The 21,081-nt window shown below is 36.8% G+C and overlaps 2 protein-coding genes across 7 annotated transcripts in view; one reads left to right on the top strand and one right to left on the bottom strand.

Annotated features, from left to right (window-relative positions):
* ankrd11 (ankyrin repeat domain 11) overlaps positions 1 to 4,431 on the bottom strand; it is a 131,006-nt gene extending 126,575 nt beyond the window's left edge. For 2 of the 3 annotated variants that reach the window (XM_051115516.1, XM_051115518.1), the window contains exon 1: positions 4,042 to 4,431. The gene's annotated coding sequence lies outside the window, so the exon portion shown is untranslated. The remainder of the gene's footprint in view (positions 1 to 4,041) is intronic. The other variant, XM_051115517.1, reaches the window with a different exon arrangement.
* A 76-nt stretch (positions 4,432 to 4,507) lies between these two features.
* On the top strand, positions 4,508 to 21,043 carry spg7 (SPG7 matrix AAA peptidase subunit, paraplegin). 4 transcript variants are annotated; one of them, XM_051115521.1, is made up of 19 exons: positions 4,508 to 4,638; positions 4,794 to 4,889; positions 5,109 to 5,214; positions 7,097 to 7,196; positions 7,319 to 7,402; positions 9,728 to 9,969; positions 10,058 to 10,197; positions 10,311 to 10,413; positions 10,512 to 10,637; positions 12,402 to 12,564; positions 12,645 to 12,818; positions 15,823 to 15,947; positions 16,780 to 16,882; positions 16,965 to 17,075; positions 17,188 to 17,303; positions 17,630 to 17,786; positions 18,284 to 18,447; positions 18,581 to 18,658; positions 20,276 to 21,043. In XM_051115521.1, exons 6-19 carry the CDS (start codon positions 9,760 to 9,762, stop codon positions 20,489 to 20,491), a joined length of 1,986 nt encoding a protein of 661 aa, XP_050971478.1. In that variant the 5' UTR covers positions 4,508 to 4,638; positions 4,794 to 4,889; positions 5,109 to 5,214; positions 7,097 to 7,196; positions 7,319 to 7,402; positions 9,728 to 9,759; the 3' UTR covers positions 20,492 to 21,043. The 4 variants fall into 4 exon arrangements, with proteins under 4 accessions (XP_050971478.1, XP_050971479.1, XP_050971480.1 ...); XM_051115522.1 differs by lacking the exon at positions 5,109 to 5,214; XM_051115523.1 differs by lacking the exon at positions 4,508 to 4,638 and having other exon boundaries at positions 4,788 to 4,889.
* Positions 21,044 to 21,081: the final 38 nt, after the last annotated feature.

Here is a 21,081-nt window from a genome sequence, read left to right on the forward strand (position 1 = left end):
TGGAATTTGTTATTTTTATTATACTTAATAATTACTTGTTGCGGCCCTATTGGTGAAATATGCCAAAGTTTCAGGTTCAACCTCATCTGAACACATGCAGGGTTAAAGACATAATGACACACAATCACTACATTAGACCCCTGATGCCACCTCGGCAACGTATCTCAGTGTTTCCACACCACTTCTTCTAAATTTCCATGAATTCCAAGTACTTCTGGATATGAATTATGACTCTGTTAGGTCAATTAGGGCTGGAACGATAAATTGACTTGCGGATCGAATCTGAGATTTTCCTAATCATCGCGATTCTCTCAAGAATAGATTCTGGGCTTGTTTTTGTTTTTGTTTTTTTAAAGGAGCTCTAGTCTATTTTTTAAATGTACTTGCACCTTGGCTTTTATGAAGCAAGATTAATGTAAACACAGCCCACTGTGAACAGTCTTGTAATTTGCTTCAACCTTTTCGAACTTTATGAATGATTATTTTAGGTTCAAGTGGTTTGTGTGTGTAAGGAACTGGAAGCAAGCAGAGTACAGCTGTTTCTAAATCATCTGTCATCTGCTGTTAAAAACTAAGCTCAGAAACGATTCAAGAGAATTGCAATGCATTCAGGAAAATCACAGAATTGATCCACGAATCGATTTTTCATTCCACCCTTAGTGCCAATCCTTTAAATAAATGTTAAACAGTTACACATCTTAGTGTACTAATATCTTCAATAAGAATAGGGATGTTCAATAAACTGATGTAACAATATATTGTCACATTCTCCATACTAACACGAGAATAAATAGATATTGCTTCTGTATAAATTCACCATCACATGCTGATGTGCACTTAACTGGAATACAATAACAACATTCAAAATGGAGTAGTAGTACCCAAAAGTGAAGTTGCCAAAGGTGCAGTTCTGCCTAGTATTATAATTTACTTTCCCAACATGGCAAACCATGCATACATGCTCTCTATCCACTGAGGAAAAAAACACTGATGTTGACAAGCATGCTGAAGTTTAGAGATCTCAGTGCAAAATTCTGCTCGAAGAAAAGCATAGTGCAGCGAATCTGTATTCATTCCCGAGGCTTCATGTGCTTTTTGCTGCTACTAAATCTGCCATCTCAGTGATGAACTCCAAAACAATCCAAACATCTAAAATAGTCCAAGATTTTGGCTCTTAAATAAACGCTCTTCATTGCAGCCTCTGTTCCGCATTAAAAAAATGTCAAAACTTTGGATAGTACAACTTTTTTTAATGGGAAAACATAAGCTGGAAATGTCGAAAAAAGTTATCTCTTTATTTTTCAGGTTTTGAAAGATGCTTTTCATTTTCAGAAATGTAGAGATGAATTTGTAGAATTTGCTACAGTAACCACATTACAATTTCTATCCCAGGCAGTTGTTTTGCAGTAGAAAATAAAACTAAAGAGACAAAACAACAACAGCGACAAAATGCAATAAAAACAGATGCTCACATTGACAAGTGCTTGTGAGTGAGAGGGTATGAAATAGTCTAGCTTTGATTTAAAAAAGTGGAAAAAAAATTGTTACCAGTCATGACTTATGGGGAAAAATAGAGCAGACACTGGACATGGATGAAGTTCTTCTGGAGCTTTTTCTGACCACCACGGTCACGCACAACATCAAATGGAGTATACTTTGAAAGGCTACGCGTTTAACTGTGTGCATACACTAGCATACACGTACATAAAGTATACTTTGGGTTTAAGACTTAGCACCACCCTGTACAGTATTCAATAAACAGCTGTTATACTAAAATCTACTAAGGCGAAAATTAGGTCAGTATTCTCACCTTAGTATCAAAACACATTGTAACTTTGTGATACCTAGTCCTAAATAAGATTTCCAGAAATGTCCTAACAAATAACTAAAATACCTTACAAAATAAAACCACAGAAATGTTTCTTTGGATATTTTTTTGCAAAGGCCTGAAAAAGGCATGTTTTGTATTCCATGATAGTCCCCCAGCATGGGAACCCTAAAACTTCCAAGTATCAGCAGAACATCATGAAGCCACTGACTAGTAATAACCAAAGCACTGAAACAACAGCAGCAAACTATTAGACACCCACAAACCAAATGGCCCCGAAGCATATTCTATACATTTACGAAAGACTTGCAATCAGTTGCAATCAGATCTTTGTTAACTTACTGTCCTTATAAAACTGATTATGCTTGCAAACAGTAAAGCTGTAAAAAGAGCCCACCAATGAGGAGAACATTGGGTCAGAAAAAAAAAAAAAAAAAAAAGTATGTCTCCACAGACCTAAATATGTCATAATTCTCATGGTGACCAGGCAAAGCATAGTTGTTTCAAATCCACAAAAATGCTTTTTTATATGCTGACATTTATAACAGCAATGTCATCCCTAAATAACATTTAATCTCCAACCACAAGATCCTTAAGGCACTCTATGAGTTCAACTGCACAGAATTAGCTCTCAAAAGGCTACATTGAGAGAGACAAAGCAAATAATTACGGTTGAATATGACTGCCATCAAAAAAGGAAATGCTTTCTGAAGCTCCCAGTAACAGCATTCCTGACCCCACACCCCAACCAAAAGTCCATTTCCCCTCTCTGCCAAACAATGAGCAGTACTCTCGAAACACAAGAATTGGGTAGACGAACAGGCCTGACAACCTGAGACTAACACCTACGGATCATACTTTGGCTAAATCCTGATTAGTGCTCCTAAATCACCTTCTGGTAAACAGTCTACAAGCACCATAAGTCAACAGTTTTCTTATGAGGTGAAACAGGAAAGAGTATTTTGCAAATTCTATTGCGTGAAGTTGTGGTCAGAAGAAATAAACAAAAGTGAGGTAGGGAGGGATGTAAAGTGGCAGCAGAGTATGTGAAGAGAGGGAGAGAGAGTGTGCTAACGCCCCAACACCGCCGCAGTGTTCTTCCACTGCACCAACACCAGCTCTGTTTACTTCATCACAAACTTTCACAGATTCTCTCTCTATCCTTCAGATCACCCTTTAAAGAAGTATTGTAAGGTCTGACTTCAATGCAGCTCCTTGATGAAGTAAACAATCACACCACAAAATGTCTAAGCAAGCACATAAACAAGTCACATCCACATGTAGCCTTCACAAAATGTTTTCAGAGCCTCTGCTCACACCATGTAAGAGACAGTGAAGTTCAGATCTTGTTCTAAATCAAAAGCAAGAGATCTTTAATATGTACAGAAAGGTTAGCCACATTAAAAACACAGGTTTGCATTGAGAAACCTTTTTATTTGGTAAAACAGGATGATTGTAGCAATGAATCCACCTTAGTTGATCTTGAGTGAAATCTTTAAGCCATTATGCTATGAAACAGTTTTTTTCCCTTCTTGCCACAAACAAATTCCCCCGTTAAACATGAGAAATGAAAACCAAACAAAAACTGATTTCATGTTGCCATCATATTATGACCAATCTCATAAAAACACTGAGCACTGAGAGTGTTGCAGTGATCTAATATTTATAGTCTGAATGGTGCACTGATAACCCAACGCAAATTCTTATTATAGATCTTATTCTGTATTTCCATAATCCCTGCAGCTACTTCAGCACATAAAACCAACGTGGAGTAAACAATATTTCCTCTCATATGTGCCCTTGAAACATACATATATTAAGCTGCCCATCCCAGTGGCTGATTTCTGCAGGGCAGCTGAGCCCGTCTGGCCATATCCGATTCCCAGAGAGAGGACGACAACATGACGAGGATTATTTTCATTTCTCCAGCTTCACATGCTCGCCTTCAGTAACTACAGTCCTTCACTATTGTTGATCTACACAACCCGTAGGAACGAATAAATGTGCACAGTTTGACAAAATGGATATATTTTGAGCAATACGCAAACATTTCCTCGACTCCAGGGTGGGGGAGGGAAACAAACTCCCGTTAGCAACGGGGCTAAAGCTGTTAGCGGGCTAACCGTGAAAGTCGACGCCTGGGAGCACGTACAGACGTTTTTCCGATACGAAATGGCTTTGAAAATAGTAAAGAGCGGTTTAAAATGGCTTACCTTCTTCAAAACGTGAGCTACATCTACGAAATTATACTTGGTATTCCCTCCCGATGCTTGTTTTTCCCATTTGAGGCCTTCTGCTTCAGCAAGCTCCGATGCAGGAACATCCGAGGCGCGCGACGCTCATCTCAGTCCGCGCTCGCGCCAGCGTGCTAAGCTAATCACTGATTACCTCCTCCAAAAATGCGATGATTAAAATCTCTCAGGGCTCCAATAAACTGGTAAGAGAAGGGGCTATAAACTCTCCATCCGTCCCTTTAAAAAGTCCACGGGTCTCAGTAACGTTAGCTTTGCTGATTTGGCTTGATTTGAGGTGTAAAAATAAAATTCCGCTTCAAGTTAATCCTCTACGTCCGACTCCTTCCGAACCGTTTCGATCGGCCTTTGACTCGCGCTGACGAAGAGCGGACGCGAGGAGTTGATACGCGGAATGTGATAGGCTGACGCGTATGGGCGGTCACTGTTTGTTCCCCGTTGCAACGGTGAAACTGGCGCCATTGTGGTTCTTGCTAGGGAAGCTTCCACGTTGTTTTCTTTGGCGACCTCGAGCCACCATGGCGTAGACAGTGGCATGTTTTTGCGAGCTCCATTTGGGTGAGAGTAAAATGGAGAATCTGTGTGGGTACATGTAGTAAAGTTCCCTGAATGTGTTTTTTAAGATACGAGTTAACAGAGCTGGCGGACTTATTTTTTCCTTATCCCGTCTTAATTCTGACTCACCTAAAACAACCTTTTATTGCTATCTACAGCATACTTTATAAGCACCACAAACTGTTTGCCTGTGACGGATTGAGAGCTCATCAGCCACATCGCGCTTTGCCTTCATTGACCGTTGTCTGGTAAATGTACGTTAGATGTGTTGATTTGTCTTTTAATTTCGATTTGACGTCACAGCCTCTGGGAGCTTGACACAAATTTCTTGCCGAGCAGAATAATGCAATGGCTCCCTCTGTTGAAAACTATCTGAGATATATCCTCAATTTTCGACCATCTTGTTATAACCATACTGAAGTGTTCTGTCCTCACTTGGTGTCCCAACATAAAAGACATCTGAAATCACACAGGTCCGTACCTGCAAGTGCAAGTGCATGCCAGACATGTAAAATGGCTGACTGGTGGGACATGACTATCAACCAGAAATCTACACTACCAGTCAAAGGTTTTTAAACGGTAAGATTTTTAATGTTTTTGAAGAAGTCTCCTCTGCTCAATAAGCCTGCATTTATTTGATCCAAAATACAGCAAAAGCAGTAATATTTTGAAAAGAAAAAATACTGTTTAAAATAACTGCTTTCTATTAGAATATATTTTAAAATGTAATTTATGTTGATTTCAAAGCTGATTTTTTAGCATCAATACTCCAGTTACACAATCCTTCAGAAAGCATTTTAATATTCTGATTTGTTGCTCAAAAACATGGAATTTATTCACAATTTATTATTATTATTATGATTATACATAGAAAGAGTATTTATCTGAAATAGAAATCTTTTGTAACATTGTAAATGATTTCATCATCACTTTTGATCAATTTAAAGCATCCTTGGTAAATAAAAGTATTAAAAAATTATACTGACTCCAAGCTTTTGAATAGTATAGTGTATAATGTTACAAAAGCTTTTTATTTCAGACAAATGCTGATCTGTGGATCTTTCTATTCATCAAAGAATCCTAAAAAAATGTACTCAACTGTTTTAAATATTGATAATAATGATTTTAAAAAAAAATGTTTCTTGAACAGAAAATCAGCATATTAAAATGATTTCTTAAGGATCACGTGACACTGAAAACTGGAGTAATGATGCTAAATTTCTTTTGATCACAGGAATGAAATACATTTTAAAATATATTCAATTAGAGAGCAGTTATTTTAAATATTAAAAATATTTGGATCAAATAAATGCAGGCTTGGTGAGCAGAAGAGAATTCTTTAAAGCATTCAAAATATTACTGTTCGAAAAAGTTTTATTGGTAGTGTATAATCTTTAATAATGATTTAATGATTTACTTTTGCCTATATTTCTATAACTTTACTATAAATAATAATATTTATTTTCCCGCTATAACTACATTTTTAACATCAGATTACGGTCGTTGTTTTTGCGCATGCACAACTAGAACTGTTTGTAGTTTTTTTTTTTTATATACATGCAAGTAGAACTACATTTCCCGTCAGCCAGTTCTCGAGCTGTTTACGTCCTGATTGGCTGTTTCCGAGGGTGAAAGTTGAACGAACAGACATGTTTCACAAGCCCGTACGGTAAACATCACTGAAGTTCACGGCTTTAGTAGTCAGCACAGCTTTGTAATTGTATAATTTAAGACTGTTTTTCATTGAAACATTTTATTTGTTCTGTATGTTTTTGATATTCGAATAGAAGACGCCCTTGTTGTGCTACAGCAGCTATTTTTGGCTGTGTTGGATAAGACCTGCAGAATCACTATGACAGCTGCGTGATAGCACCTCTTAAGGAGGTCACATTAAAAAAAAAAACTGCCATTTGTTTTGGTATAGTATGTTTTTGATCCAAGCGACGAGATAAACCACATTTTAATATGGCAGCGCTACTTTTGCAGCGCGGAAGCAAATGCTACGACAAACGGGTTTGGTCGTTATCCTGTCGTTTCAGTAGTTTTCAAACCTGCAGAAAAGTCCTGGGGAGCAATGTGACTTCATACTTACCTTTAATGACTCCAAACAAACGAGGTCTAAAATCAGGACACATTCAGGTGGGTTATTTAAACGTCGACCAAGCGTTATGTAAACACTGACTTGTCAACCTGCGTACATTGATGTTAAGTATGTGTGGGGCGGCTTACATCCCATGTCCAATGCTGATATAACGTTGACTAATATATAGAGTTTACACACAACATGTAGTATAAAACACATTTTTTAATATAAAGAAATGTACATTGTGTATGACTATTTATTTATTTTTGACAGAACAGAGCAGATGGTTCATAATAATAGCATTTAATCTCTATGATTATCCATGAGCATGACCTTGATGTTACTTGGGTGATTAACCAAGTTCCTATTGTTTCACAGAACATTTTGACAAAGCCTTTAATCCCGAGGCTTATTGGACTTGAATTCCATTGTCGCCACAAATTGGTCACAAATCCTGTGAAACTGTGGAAACTGTTAGGTAAGTATTAGGTTTGTTTTAATGTTTTGGCTGGACAAGGTAGTGATGCAGAACTTTTGTCTTTTGAATCTTAATGATTTTTGTTTCTTAGCATAATGCAAATATTTTTTCACACCTGTCAGGCACTAGTCATTATTTTAGCACAACCAACAGAAGACAGGAAAAGAAGGAGGGTGGAAAAGGGAAGACGCCAGAGGAGGATGAAGGTATTTTCTGAATTTTTTAAAAACAAATAGTTTAGAAACTGCTTTCTAAATGCATCTTACTGTGAATGATTCATCAATGTATGTTTAATTTTAAAAAAGTTTCCTCAATTTCTAAACAGTATGTGACCCTGGACCACAAAACCACCAGTCATAAGTAGCACGAGTATATTTGTAGCAGTAGCCACCAATACACTGTATGGGTCAAAATGATCAAAATCATCATATTATGTTTTTATTTTATGCCTAAAATCATTAGGATATTACGTAAAGGTCATGTTCCATTAAAGGAGAAGTCCACTTTCAAAACAAAGATTCACATATAATGTACTTATCCCCTTGTCTTCAAAGGTGTTTGTGTCTTTCTTTCTTCAGTCGTAAAGAAATTATGTTTTTTTTGAGGAAAACATTTCTGCGTTTCTCTTCATATAATGGACTGCTATGGTGTCCCAATTTTGAACTTCCAAAAGGCAGTTTAAATGCGGCTTCAAACGATCCCAAATGCGGTTGTAAACGATCCCAGCTGAGGAAGAGGGGTCTTATCTAGCGAAACGATCGGTTATTTTCATTAAAAAGTATTTAAATTTTATTTTTATAATCTCAAATGCTCGTCTTGCCTTTCTCTCCATGAACTCTGTGTATTCTGACTCAAGACAGTTAGGGTATGTCGAAAAACGCCAATCGTATTTTCTCCCTCAACTTCAAAAATCAGTTCCGACCCAGTCTTTGCAACATGAACATGCAAAGAAGATCAACCACCTGTACAAAAAAGGTAAAATAGCGATTATAGGATGATTTCGAAGTTGAGGCAGAACATGAAATGTGAGTTTTTTGACATACCCTAACTGTCATAAACCGGAACAAACACAGTCTGGGCAGAGTAAGACAAGACAAGCGTTTGGCATTAAAAAGTATAGAAATTGTCTCGGCTGGGATCGTTAACATACCTGCATTTGGGATTGTTTGAAGCCGCATTTAAGCTGCATTTTGGATGTTCAAAATCAGGGCACCATATCAGTCCATTATATGAAGAAAAATGCTGAAATGTTTTCCTCAAAAAACATTCTTTCTTCAGTTGTGAAGAAACTAAGACATGAACATCTTGGATGACAAGGGGGTGAGTAAATTATTTGTAAATTGTTGTTCTGGAAGTGGAGTTGTCCTGTAAGATATTTTGTAAATTTCCTACTGTAAATGTATCAGAACTTAATTTTTGATTGGTAATATGCATTGCTAAGAACTTCATTTGGACAACTTTAAAGGTGATTTTTCTCAGTGTTTAGATTTTTTTTTTTTGCACCTCAGATTCCAGATTTTCAAATAGCTGTATCGCGACCAATTATTGTGCTAACAAACCATACATCAATGGAAAGCTTATTTATTCAGCTTTCAGATGACTAATTTTGTTGTCCTGTGTCCAGAGTCACGTATGTCATAACTGGATCTAAATAAAAAACTAAAGACTTATGCAGGACTTCTCCAGTCATTTAGTCTGCTTAAACCCACTCTGACAAGCTTGTTTCCATCAGTCTTTATTTTTGAGTGCAGTGTCCAAATCTCTAAATCCAATCGACAACCGATAGGTAGAATCAAGTTGTAAACATTTTTTTTTCCTTTTTGATAATTTTTTACACTTGAATGTGCCTCACAATACAGAGCAAAAGGTCTGTTGCTACTTTGGTTTTCTCATAACTTTTTTGCCTTTATAAGGACATTTTATTAATAATGTCATTTTTTGGGGTCAAATTCTAGTTTAATCAATAAATCAAACTAGAATAATAATGGACTAAAGTGTTTTAAAATAATGCTTTAAATAATGGGGAAAACAATTGTTTAAATATTATTTTATTTTTAAATATGAAACTACAACCATCTGTAAGTGGCAGCATGTCCCTGTCTTAACAAGGGAGTTGTTATTCAGAAATGACCAATCTTTATGAATAGATTATTGATTTATTAAATCATTTACTCAGTCGATTCACTCAAAATGCAATAGCGAAACAACTCTGTTCTCTGTGTTTACTGGCATTCTAACTGTATTGGGATTAGAATATACTTAAAGTACTTCTATATTTTTTTGCAAAGTAAGTGACATACTCAATAATGTTATTGACAGTTGACAATGTATATCACATTCCTAAACTGTCCTGCTCATTACATGGCTACAGTTGATAAATATGGAATTGGCACAGCTATCTAGGACATCGGGTTGACAGGGACAACAGTCAATTATGCAATTTGTTGACCCAATCAGTAATTCAGTCAGGCAGATATACTGTTTCATTCCAGATTATTCATGCTTAATTTGCTTCATTGTTTATTCCCTAGAAGAGAAAAAGAGACGAGAACAGGAGGACCAGATGTATAGGGAGCGGCTGCGTACACTCTTTATTATCGCTGTCATCATGAGCTTGCTCAACTCCATCAACACCAGTGGGGGGAACATATCCTGGAATGATTTTGTAAATGAAATGTTGGCCAAAGGGGAGGTGTCACGAGTACAGGTGGTACCAGAGAGTGACATTGTGGAGATCTACCTTCACCCTGGCGCAGTCATCTTTGGCAGACCTGTACGTCATTTCACATACAAGCACCAAAATGATTGTTATCATGTTGCAATCAGTTCCAGTTTCACTAATGTCCTGTTGTCTGTTGTAGAGACTTGCCCTGATGTACCGAATGCAGGTGGCCAACATTGACAAGTTTGAGGAGAAGCTTAGGGCAGCAGAGGAAGAGCTGAATATAGATACCAAAGACAGAATACCAGTGACCTACAAGCGCACTGGCTTCTTTGGGAAGTGAGTAATTTGGACCTTTCACAGAGCAGGCAATCTTGGCAAGCAGAAAAAAAGATTAAAATCGACTCTTGGGATAACAATGTATCACTAAATCCATTTCTTGTCCTTCACAGTGCTCTTTATGCACTCGGTATGGCTGCCATTGGGGTTGCAATTCTCTGGTACATCTTCCGACTGGCAGGAATGGGTGGGAGAGATGGCGGCTTTAGTGCTTTTGTAAGTCAAGATTCCTTCATTTACCTTTGTTGTACAACTGGTCATTTAATAACTATTAAAATGTTTTCTGATTTCAAATAATATGCCTCCTCCAACAGAATCAATTGAAAATGGCTAAATTCACTATTGTCGATGGGAAATCTGGGAAAGGTGTAAGCTTCAAAGATGTTGCTGGAATGCACGAGGCCAAGATGGAAGTCAAAGAGTTTGTGGACTATCTGAAGGTAAGGGCATCTGAAAGTTAGACCAAAAACTTCAGTGAAATCTTCTAGGTATTCATGCTCAGTTTTACTTGGTGCTGCATTGCGGAATGTATAAGAGAGCAAGTCATAATGCTATGTGTGAATATTGCATTCTCAGCAAAAGGGGACACTATAACAGGCATTAGCATAAACTAGGGTTCTGCAATCTTGATATTTTCTGGGATTTTGTCAATAACAAAAAAGTAGGCATTATTGTGTTTTTTTGCTGGTACTTTGGCTGGTTTAGGCCTGTCATGGAAAGCTGACTCCCATAACTTTCGTATTTTCATATTCTGTGCAGTGGTTGGTTCACAGCAGTGACAGAAACTTTTTCATTAAGACCTTTGCCCCCTTAAACTGATTTCTAGAGGCATTTTTACTGTCCTTGTTAGATGTGTGCAACAAGTCAAATTCTTACATTTAATTAACAACTTAAGTTAGAATAGTTCAACACTATGGGCTGTTACCAATCAATTGAAATCAGCATCAACAGGAGTGCACCTAAATCTGCATTTAAGTTTATCTACACTGCTGTCACACCGACAGAGGCCACTCCCACGATAGTTGATTGACATGAGCTCTTACCTCAGACCAGCTGTCACAGTCCAGTAACTTTCCCTTGTTTCGATGCCGAAGCAGGGATGTAAGTTAGACAAGAATATCTCCATTGAGCAATTGAGGTGTTGTGTTGCTGGATGCAATAATGAACATAGTGGTTGTCATTTATTCCCGACATCTGAGCCGCTGAAGATGAAGTAGATTACGTTTGTTTGTGAATGGAATGCGCCTCCCGATCTACATATATCCATCTATGTTCACGCGAATCATTCATGATCCAGCTTCACTTACAGCAGAAGTGTGTATAAGCGTTTTTTTATGAATCTTTGCGATCGCCTTTCCTTATAACGTAGTAGTTAGGAAGTTTGGCGGCTAAACACGGCTAAATGCGGCTAAACAAGATCGTCATTCCACAGAAAGAAGAGAGGGGCTGGGTGAGCAGAGCTCATTTGCATTTAAAGGAACAACCCCTTAGAATGAGATGATTTTTGCAGAGCTCATTTTGACAAGGTAAAAAGGGTGTTGTTTTACAAAACACTTAACAAAACAATAATGGTGGACATGTTAGCCGAGTGCTAACATGACTAACTGATGAAACAATACAGTTTGTAAACCAAAATATGTCTACTGTAATGTCTGAAGAACAACAGACAAAAGACGCTCCGCGTTTTAACTTTTAATTACAATGCAGAACAACTGTATAACAGGCGCACCAGCCTAACTCGCTTGAACTCGCTTGAAATAGTGGGTTTACAACAAATTATGAGAACTATTTCAGCATGACAGTAATATCGTGCTTTACCTGGAAACCTAAAGCTGCACTAGGTATACATCACATATTAGCACAAAAAAATATATTTTGAGCACTCCCTTGAAAATGTACACATAACGTATCAATCGTACTTACAGGTTGTGTTTTGGAGACGCTTGTTAGTCCAAATCTAGTCCCTGTTTTCTACAGTCAATTTTCTCTTTCAGGTCAGCCTCTGTCATAGCAGAGCAAAAGATTAAACTGTCAATATGTTTATAGCTAGCTACCTCAATAATAATAACACATCTTGTTTAATTGTACAGACATTTGGAAGTAACTCTATCACCCCCTTGAGTACTTAGGTTGCTACTGCCACAGTAATGCAGGAATGCACATTACAAAGTGTTCTTTGCATTTAGTTTGTTTTCTTTTTTAAGAATCCAGATAGATACCTTCAACTTGGGGCCAAAGTACCTAAGGGCTCTCTGCTCCTGGGCCCCCCTGGCTGCGGTAAAACTCTGCTTGCTAAGGCAGTGGCAACAGAGGCTCAGGTGCCATTCCTTGCCATGGCAGGTTCAGAGTTTGTGGAGGTTATTGGAGGTAATTCAGCACTATAAACTCTGTATATTTTATAGCATACATAGTTCATGTTTAAATCTGAATGATATTTCTCCACCCAGGCCTTGGTGCCGCAAGAGTGCGAAGTCTTTTCAAAGAGGCTCGTGCTCGAGCGCCATGCATCGTCTACATTGATGAAATTGATGCTGTGGGGAAGAAACGGTCCACAAACATGTCTGGTTTCTCAAACACAGAGGAAGAGCAGACCCTTAACCAGCTGCTTGTGGAGATGGATGGTAAGAATTCAGGAAGTGTGAGACTAGTTGACTAAGTCAAAATTGGAAATATAGGGTTTCGTACAAGGTGCTTAACCCTTAAATGCATGAATGTTTCCCCAATTATTATTACATATTCGGGTCTTTAGCGATCCAGACCTATTTATCCTTCTACAATAGCAAAAAACTCTATTGATATTTTAAGAACAGTTACAGAAGAATAAAAAAAAGGGGTTCATAGAAGGGTTCAATTTGAGCAAATGATTTTACCATCACCATCATCCTCAGAGCGCACTTCCACAGTACATTCAGCATCTGGCTCAAATTCGCAATCTCAGACATATTCTTAAAACTATCGTTTTCAATGCCTTCAAAGTCAATATTTTAATCACTGACAGCTTATTCACCACATCCACTATCAAATAAAAGTGACATTTATATTTTATTGCAAACAGTAATTGCTCTGCAGTAAAGCCATTCAAACCAATTACATTTTTGCTGATGATATTCTTTTGTTTTATGCCTACAATAAGTATGAGTAAAACATCACGTCATTATTGTCCATCAAACTGTGCCACCTCAAGGAATAAAGGTAAATTGCATGTATTGACTTATCAAATATTTACATATTTTTGCGCACAATAAATATACTTTGACTATTACACACCTCAGGTCTCTAGCAACCCTATACACTTTTTTTTTTTTTTTTTTTTTTTACAAAAAAATAATCAGAAAACAGATGTTCTTATCCTATATTTGTTTTGTAATTTTTTTGTTATATTGTTTATAATGAATAGATTGACGAATACTAAGAAAGTTGATGTCAAACTTAAAATAAAGTAGGGAGAGGGTAGTGAATGATGTCCCGGGGCGGAGTTATGCATTTAAGGGTACTTCAGTTAGACTTTTAGGAAATTTAAGGCATGGAAAACCCTTGAAAATGACAATCAAGAGGTACAGGGGTTGGACAGTGAAACTGAAACACCTGGGTTTAGACCACAATTAGTATGCCGTTTGGCCTCCTTTTGCAGCCAATACAGCATTATTTCATCTTGGGAATGACAAATACAAGTCCTGCACAGTAGCCAGAAGGATTTTGAGCCATTCCTTTCGCAGAACAGTGGCCAGGTCGCTATGTGATGTTGGTGTATGAAAACATTTCCTGACTCGCTCCTCCTAAACACCCCAAAGTGGCTCAATAATATTCAGATCTGGTGACTGTGCAGGCCATGGGAGATGTTTAACTTTACTTTCATGTTCATCAAATCACTCTTGTCACCAGTCTTGCTGTGTGTATTGGTGCATTATCATCCTAATACACGGCACCACCTTCAGGGTACAATGTTTGAGCTATTGGGTGCACAAAGTCAACCTTCACACTCTGCTCTTATTGGTGGAATGTGCGATCAGTAAAGACTGGCCACCAGGCTGCATAAATATAGCCATGAAACCTCCAACACTATATTGGCCAGTGTTTCAGTTTCATTGTCCAACCCCTGTACTTGAAAAGTGCTTAAATTATTGAAAGACAATGTGTATCTATTAAATGAATGTTTATTTTTTGCATTAAAATTCATGCAATTAAAAAAAAACTTTCTTTTTCGCTTGTAGTAGTACTGACAGTTTGCTGAGTAAAAAGTAAAATGCTTTCACTGAAGATGCAAAAAGGGGAACAGATTTGATTCTTCAATTGAGTCATTTACACTGGAACTGCTTCGATTGATTGAAACTCATGCCTTCAATCATTCATTTCAAGCAATTCACTAGCAAAAGCCAGACCAATTTAAAAAAAGGCCATTCATTTTAGAATTTCAGGATCACTTGTAATGATTTAAAAAAGCACTTAGTCACGTGTGAAACGGAACTCAGAATAAGTTAAACCAAAGCGTCGGAAAATGATGAACTGTTTCGAAGTGCTCCAATCCCATGACATATCGCAAATTTTTGGACTTAGGTCGGGACTTCGGAGCGGGTTCACAAATCATTAGACTTAGATTGGGACTTCAAAACGCATATCACAGATCATTTGCTTTAGATCTGAACCTTACGTATTGCAACTCATTTGATTTAGAGACTTCTGAGTGCGTATTGTGAATGATGAACTTCACGAATTGAATGATTCAAATCAAATGATTTGCAATACACCATTTTAAGTCCTCATCTAAATCAAATGATTTGCGATACGCAAAGTTCTGATTTAAGTCAAATTATTTGTGATCCATACTCTGAGTCCTGATCTGAAATGATGGTTCTCGAATCATTATTCATGTCGGAACTTCGGAGTGCGGATTGCGATTAGTTTGATTCAGATCGGGACTTTAGTGCAGTACAGTTATAAAAACAAAACAAAGAAAGAAGTTATACACAAATACAAATCACTTAAGAAAATTAACCATGGTTTTACTATGTTTAGTAGTAATACTTTGCATGTGCTTCACTTTATTTTTGCCATTTTGTTTTATTAGTATATTTGTATTTATCTAATTATCGTTTTGTAGAATTTGAAAGAGAAGACATTGTTTGATAAGTGAGATCTCTGATTGAAGTCCTTGAAAATCAAAAAAGTAGTGCTTAAAAAGTCCTTGAAAGTTATAGAATTTCATTTTACAGTATCTGTATGAACCCTGAAAAAATACTTCATTTACATTTAAATAGATTTTTGAACATATGTTTCGTTTAGTTTTTTAAGGCTGTGTTCAATTACAGTCATGTTAATGTAACATTTGGAAAAATAATACATTAATTTGAAAAGTGCATATCTAAGGTGGAAAACAAAATAATTTACCGCAGACCTTACATGAGTTCATTTTTTCTCCTGGTTGCAAAAGCATTTGCCATGGTAACGAACAGCAATACCTTGACTTTGCTGACCTAACTTTTATTTGAGGAATTTTTTTAATAATGTACTATTGAGTTGCTGCACTGCCTATTTATTCAATTGATTTTAATAAATGTCTGTATTGGCTGACATGATCAGTATGTGACCTTCTAACTTTATTATTTCTTTTTTTTTTCTTTTTCCAAGGAATGGGTACCACAGATCATGTGATTGTTCTGGCCTCTACTAACCGGGCAGACATTCTGGACAATGCTCTCATGAGACCAGGCAGGCTTGATAGGCACATTTTTATAGACCTGCCAACTCTTCAGGTAATGAATGTTCAAAGTGCTTTTTTGGGGATATATAGCAGCTGTAGACTGGCTTATGACATTGTTGAGTTCTGGATTTTGATTGATTATCAGCTGTTCCAAATGTAAAGGCAAAGTTGAATTTTCAGCAGTCATTACACCAGTCTTCAGTGCCTTAATATGCTGATTTTGTGCTCAAGAAGCATTTTATATTATCATCAATGTTGACAGTTTTTTGCTGTTTAATATATTTGTGGAAACCATAATATGTTACCATTTAATATTACTGTATATGACCCTGGACCACAAAACCAGTCTTAAGTAGCATGGGTATATTTGTAACAATAGCCAAAAATACATTGTATGGGTCAGAGTGATTGATTTTCCTTTTATGCCAAAAATCATTCAGGATATTAAGGAAAGATCATGTTCAATGAAAATATTTTGTAAATTTCCTACCGTAAATATATCAAAACTAATTTTTGATTAGTAATATACACTTCTGAGAACTTGAGGACAATTTTAAAGGCAATTTTCTCAATATTTAGATTTTTTTTTTTTTTTTGCACCCCCAGATACCAGATTTTCATATAGTTGTATCTCGGCCAAATATTGTCCTATCTTAACAAACCGTACATTAATGGAAGTCTTATTATTTAAAATAAATACTGTTCCCTGAACTTTCTATTCATCCTGAAAAAAAACACAAAGCATCACAAAAATATTAGGCAAAACAAATGTTTTTAACATTAATAATAATTATGAGAAGAAACAGTACTATTATTAATGAACGAGCACCAAGTTATCATATTAGAATGATTCCTGAAGGATCATGTGATCATGTGTGTTCTAGGAGAGAAAGGAAATCTTCGAGCAACACCTGAAGATCCTGAAGCTTACTCAGCCGGCAGACTTCTACTCCCTGCGTCTGGCTGAGTTGACACCAGGCTTCAGTGGTGAGTGTTGTTTTGACTATGTGACTGTGTTATCTCTTGACACCACATCCTGCCACAGTTGTCCTTTGTGCATTGTTTATAGGGGCTGACATCGCTAACATCTGCAATGAAGCCGCCCTTCATGCTGCCAGAGAGGGCTTCAAGTCTATTGACACCTTTAACTTTGAATATGCTGTGGAGAGAGTCATCGCAGGTATTCAGCTCTTAGATTCAGTATAGTTAAAAATGCTCTGATATTGCATTACATATTTCTACACAATCATCTCCATTTGTTGGATCGGTTTGATGTTGTGTGTGATTTGTAGGGAGTGTGAAGAAAAGTAAAATCTTATCTAAAGAGGAGCAGAGGGTGGTGGCTTTTCATGAGTCTGGTCATGCTTTAGTGGGATGGCTGCTAGAACACACCGAGGCTGTCATGAAGGTATGCAGCAAACTAAGCTTAAAAGTGGTCCATGCAATTTGTGTGCTAAGTCTTTTTTTTATTATTATTATTATTATTATTTTTAATTTAGGCTAGTATTACTTTTTTGTGATGTTGACAGTGATAGCAAAAATTATGACATTTGTATGGTATCAAAAATTATTACAACAACATTATTTAAAACACAAATAACTATATTGTGACGTATATCGTTACCATGAAATAAAATTACTTGTATTGCGATATAAGATTTTGATCATATCGCCCACCTCTATACCTGAATCCACTGAGATGTGTTTTTTTTAATCTGTCGACTTGTTCTCCAGGTTTCAATTGCTCCCAGGACTAATGCTGCTTTGGGCTTTGCTCAGATCCTGCCAAAGGATCAGTATTTATTTACTAAAGAGCAGCTATTTGAGAGGATGTGCATGGCTATGGGTGGACGAGCCTCTGAAGCCATCACCTTCAATAAGGTCACTACAGGTATGACATATACGCACTGATACACATCTCATCTGACAACACCATCAAGGTGACAATTATAAATACATACTAGAGAAACAGAACTAGCAGAAAGAATAGTAATTGGCATAAAACAGGTCCCGAAAATCACATGCAGACATTGTCTGTAATTGATCAGGTACAGTGGTTCTTAATAATAATTTTTTTTTACTCTTCACTTTTGTATTTTCTGTTTGATTACAGAACATAGTGTTTTCTGTTTAATGATTGAAAAAACATAAAAAAAAAATGCCTGAAATTTCATTTATGTTTGATAGACACACCAGACATATCTCTAGTGAGACAAAAATATTTAAATGTAGCTTCCATACGCCCCCTGGAGGACGACTTCATATTGACTAGTAGGAAAAAGTTATTTGCTGGGAACAATTGTGTACGCAGTGGAACAGATGCAGACCTCACCTCACAAATATTTATAGGTAGTATTAGACACTAGATAATTTAGAAACTCATTGTAGGTGCTCAGGATGACCTCAGGAAGGTGACCCGCGTGGCCTACTCCATGGTGAAGCAGTATGGCATGGTTGCCAGTGTGGGCCAGGTATCCTTCCCTGACTCTAACGATCAAGGTGGTATTGGACGGAGACCATTTAGTCAAGGCCTCCAACAGCAGATGGACCATGTGAGTGAAAGAACATACTCACCTGTTTATAGTTCTACCTATGTGGCATTGACAGGATTGTATGGGTGCTAAATATCAGTTGTCTTGAATATGTGTGTGTGGATATTTATTTGTTCCTTTCTCTCATGTTCAGGAAGCTAAGATGCTAATAGCACAGGCCTACAGACACACAGAGAAATTGCTTTTGGACAACAGAGATAAACTTATTTTGGTAAGATCTATCACAACATTGTTAGACTAGCAGGATAATCAGGAGCCAAAATCATGAAAATCTTTCTAAGAAAGAAGTTAAGAAATTTCTAAAAATAAAGTCTAAGAAGTTCATAAGAATGTTCCTAATTGTAGTTCTTGAAGAAAGTCTCAAATTCTTCTGAGGAAGTTCTTAAATATTTTCAAGATCTTTTGTTCTCTTAAGATGAAAATGACAGGTTTTGTGTTACCTGATTGTATGGTGGTTCTTGCTAAAGAGTCTCTGACTCAATTGAATTCAATGGAAAACACTTCAAAGACCATCTTTTTGCACTGCCAAAGTTAATCATAATAACCATGCATACTATTTTTATCACGACTGGGTTGAAGGGAGTTCAGAATTCGGTGTACCTTATTTTATTTTTATTCTATTTTCTTTCTTTTTTTTTCCTTTTTTTTATGTGCTCTGTATTTTAATAGTTTTGCTAGAGTGAATGCGTCCAGTGTATGGACAATATCATAAGTGCTGAATGCTCCTGAAAGTTATCTCATTGTCTAGAGTTGTACCAAATTTCAAATTTAGCCTAAAAAGTTTACATTAGTAGTGTCACTTCAAAGTAGTCCTGCAAATAATAGTGATGTATTTTACGCAGCTAGTGATATGTTCTAGTCTTTAATATTTGAAATAGGGCTGTGCAAATAATCGCATGCGATTATGATGCGCATCTCTTCAGTAATGCCGGTTCCGTGATTAGTTGTAAATTTCCATCACGTGCAGTCAGACGCATTCATTATGGAGCGGCACTCACTACAAAGAGCCGAAATTCACTGACAAGCCGCGCAATATCGCATTCATTATCGCAGGCGCCGCTCCATAATGAATGCGTCTGACTGCACGTGATGGAAATTTACGACTAATCACGGAACCGGCATTACTGAAGAGATGCGCATCATAATCGCATGCGATTATTTGCACAGCCCTAATTTGAAACAACAAAACATTCAGACAACCAACCAACAACAGACCATTTTTTTGAAGAATTCTAATTCAGGAAGGTTTTTTTTTTTAGATCTTAAGCTTTAGATCTAACTTTCTTAGTTAAAATTCTTTTAAAAATACTTTTAACCAAAGTAAGATGATAAGAAAAAAATAACTATTAAAAAGATTTTTTTCTTAGGAATGTTTCATGCATGTGGCTCCATTTCTCTTCTTTTTTTTTATACTTATTTTTTATACTAATATATATATATATATATATATGCAGATTTTAAGTATGCAAATCTATTTTGGATCTCTCAATAAATATGTACAACAGAATATAATGTTATGTTACAGTGCTTCGGTATTGGTAATACATCATAAATACTGTAGTAACGAGTTCTCGTTCTGTTATGTCAACTTACATTGTTGAAAAAAACGCCAAACTGAGCACAGTAGAAATTACATCATATATTGCAGAGGCTAAAAATGGTCAAAATCTAGTAATTGCTGTTGTTGTTGTTGTTTTGTTTTGTTTTATTTTATTTATTCATTCATTTTTGCGGTAGGTAGAGAAAACCTCATAGCATAGCCTTTTTTATTACTTTTTTGGCTTGTGTGGTGACCTGTTGCATTGTTTTTATTTGCAATGGTTTTCAGCTGGCTAATACCCTGCTGGAGAGAGAGGTGGTCAACTACGATGACATTGAGGCTTTGCTGGGACCTCCTCCGTTTGGTCCCAAAAAGATGATTGCCCCTCAAAGCTGGGTGGAGGCTGAACGAGACAAGCAGGACACTGGTGAAGATGAGCCACGCAGACCCCAGAGACCCCTCCGCAAAGACAAAGATGATGACATCAACCTGAGCCCAGCGTGAGCTCCACAACACACAGTCACATTCACAGACTTTAATGGGCACACATGGAAAAATAAGTGTGGAGCGCCTACCTTTGAGGATCAGTCTGATTTTCAAAATTGTGCTTTTAAGGGAAAAAATTCTGCTGTACTCGCCCTTGATGTTCCAGTTAGACCTACTCTGACTGTCCGACTGAAAAATATTGAAATCATATGTGCTTAGGTTACCTTCTAGGCTAATCATTGACCAGTAATTATATTTTAAATGTCTTTAGGACATTTGATATATAAAAAAAAACAACAACTTGCAAGCATCAGTCAAGCATTACAGTGTAATATTCAAATTGTTTTTCTCAGTAAGGAAGCTCTTTTTTTTAAGAGTAGTATATACCTCCTTTGAGAATCGCAGGAAATGTACTGTTTTAAAAATAAAAGTATTTTTTGAGCTTCTTTTCAGACCATAAAGACTAGCTCTTAGTTGCCTGAGAAACTGGTTTGTTAGAGCAGGTGAGGATTGCCAGCAGTCAGTATCTTGTGATATCAGTGAATATTCTGCAATAAATTATCAAAATTGTGTTGAATGTCTTGCATACTGAGATGACAATTTTTCAT

Source organism: Labeo rohita, chromosome 7 (genome assembly GCF_022985175.1).
Source record: "Labeo rohita strain BAU-BD-2019 chromosome 7, IGBB_LRoh.1.0, whole genome shotgun sequence".
NCBI classification, from domain to species: Eukaryota; Metazoa; Chordata; class Actinopteri; order Cypriniformes; family Cyprinidae; genus Labeo; species Labeo rohita.

What these genes read in the sequence shown, in the direction of transcription:
- spg7 (XM_051115520.1), top strand. Translation starts at nt 6,601, where the DNA reads ATGGCAGCGCTACTTTTGCAGCGCGGAAGCAAATGCTACGACAAACGG. An exon ending in GAAACTGTGGAAACTGTTAG is followed by an intron (nt 7,197 to 7,318) that starts GTAAGTATTAGG and finishes CACACCTGTCAG; the next exon opens with GCACTAGTCATTATTTTAGC. An exon ending in ACAGAGATAAACTTATTTTG is followed by an intron (nt 18,659 to 20,275) that starts GTAAGATCTATC and finishes AATGGTTTTCAG; the next exon opens with CTGGCTAATACCCTGCTGGA.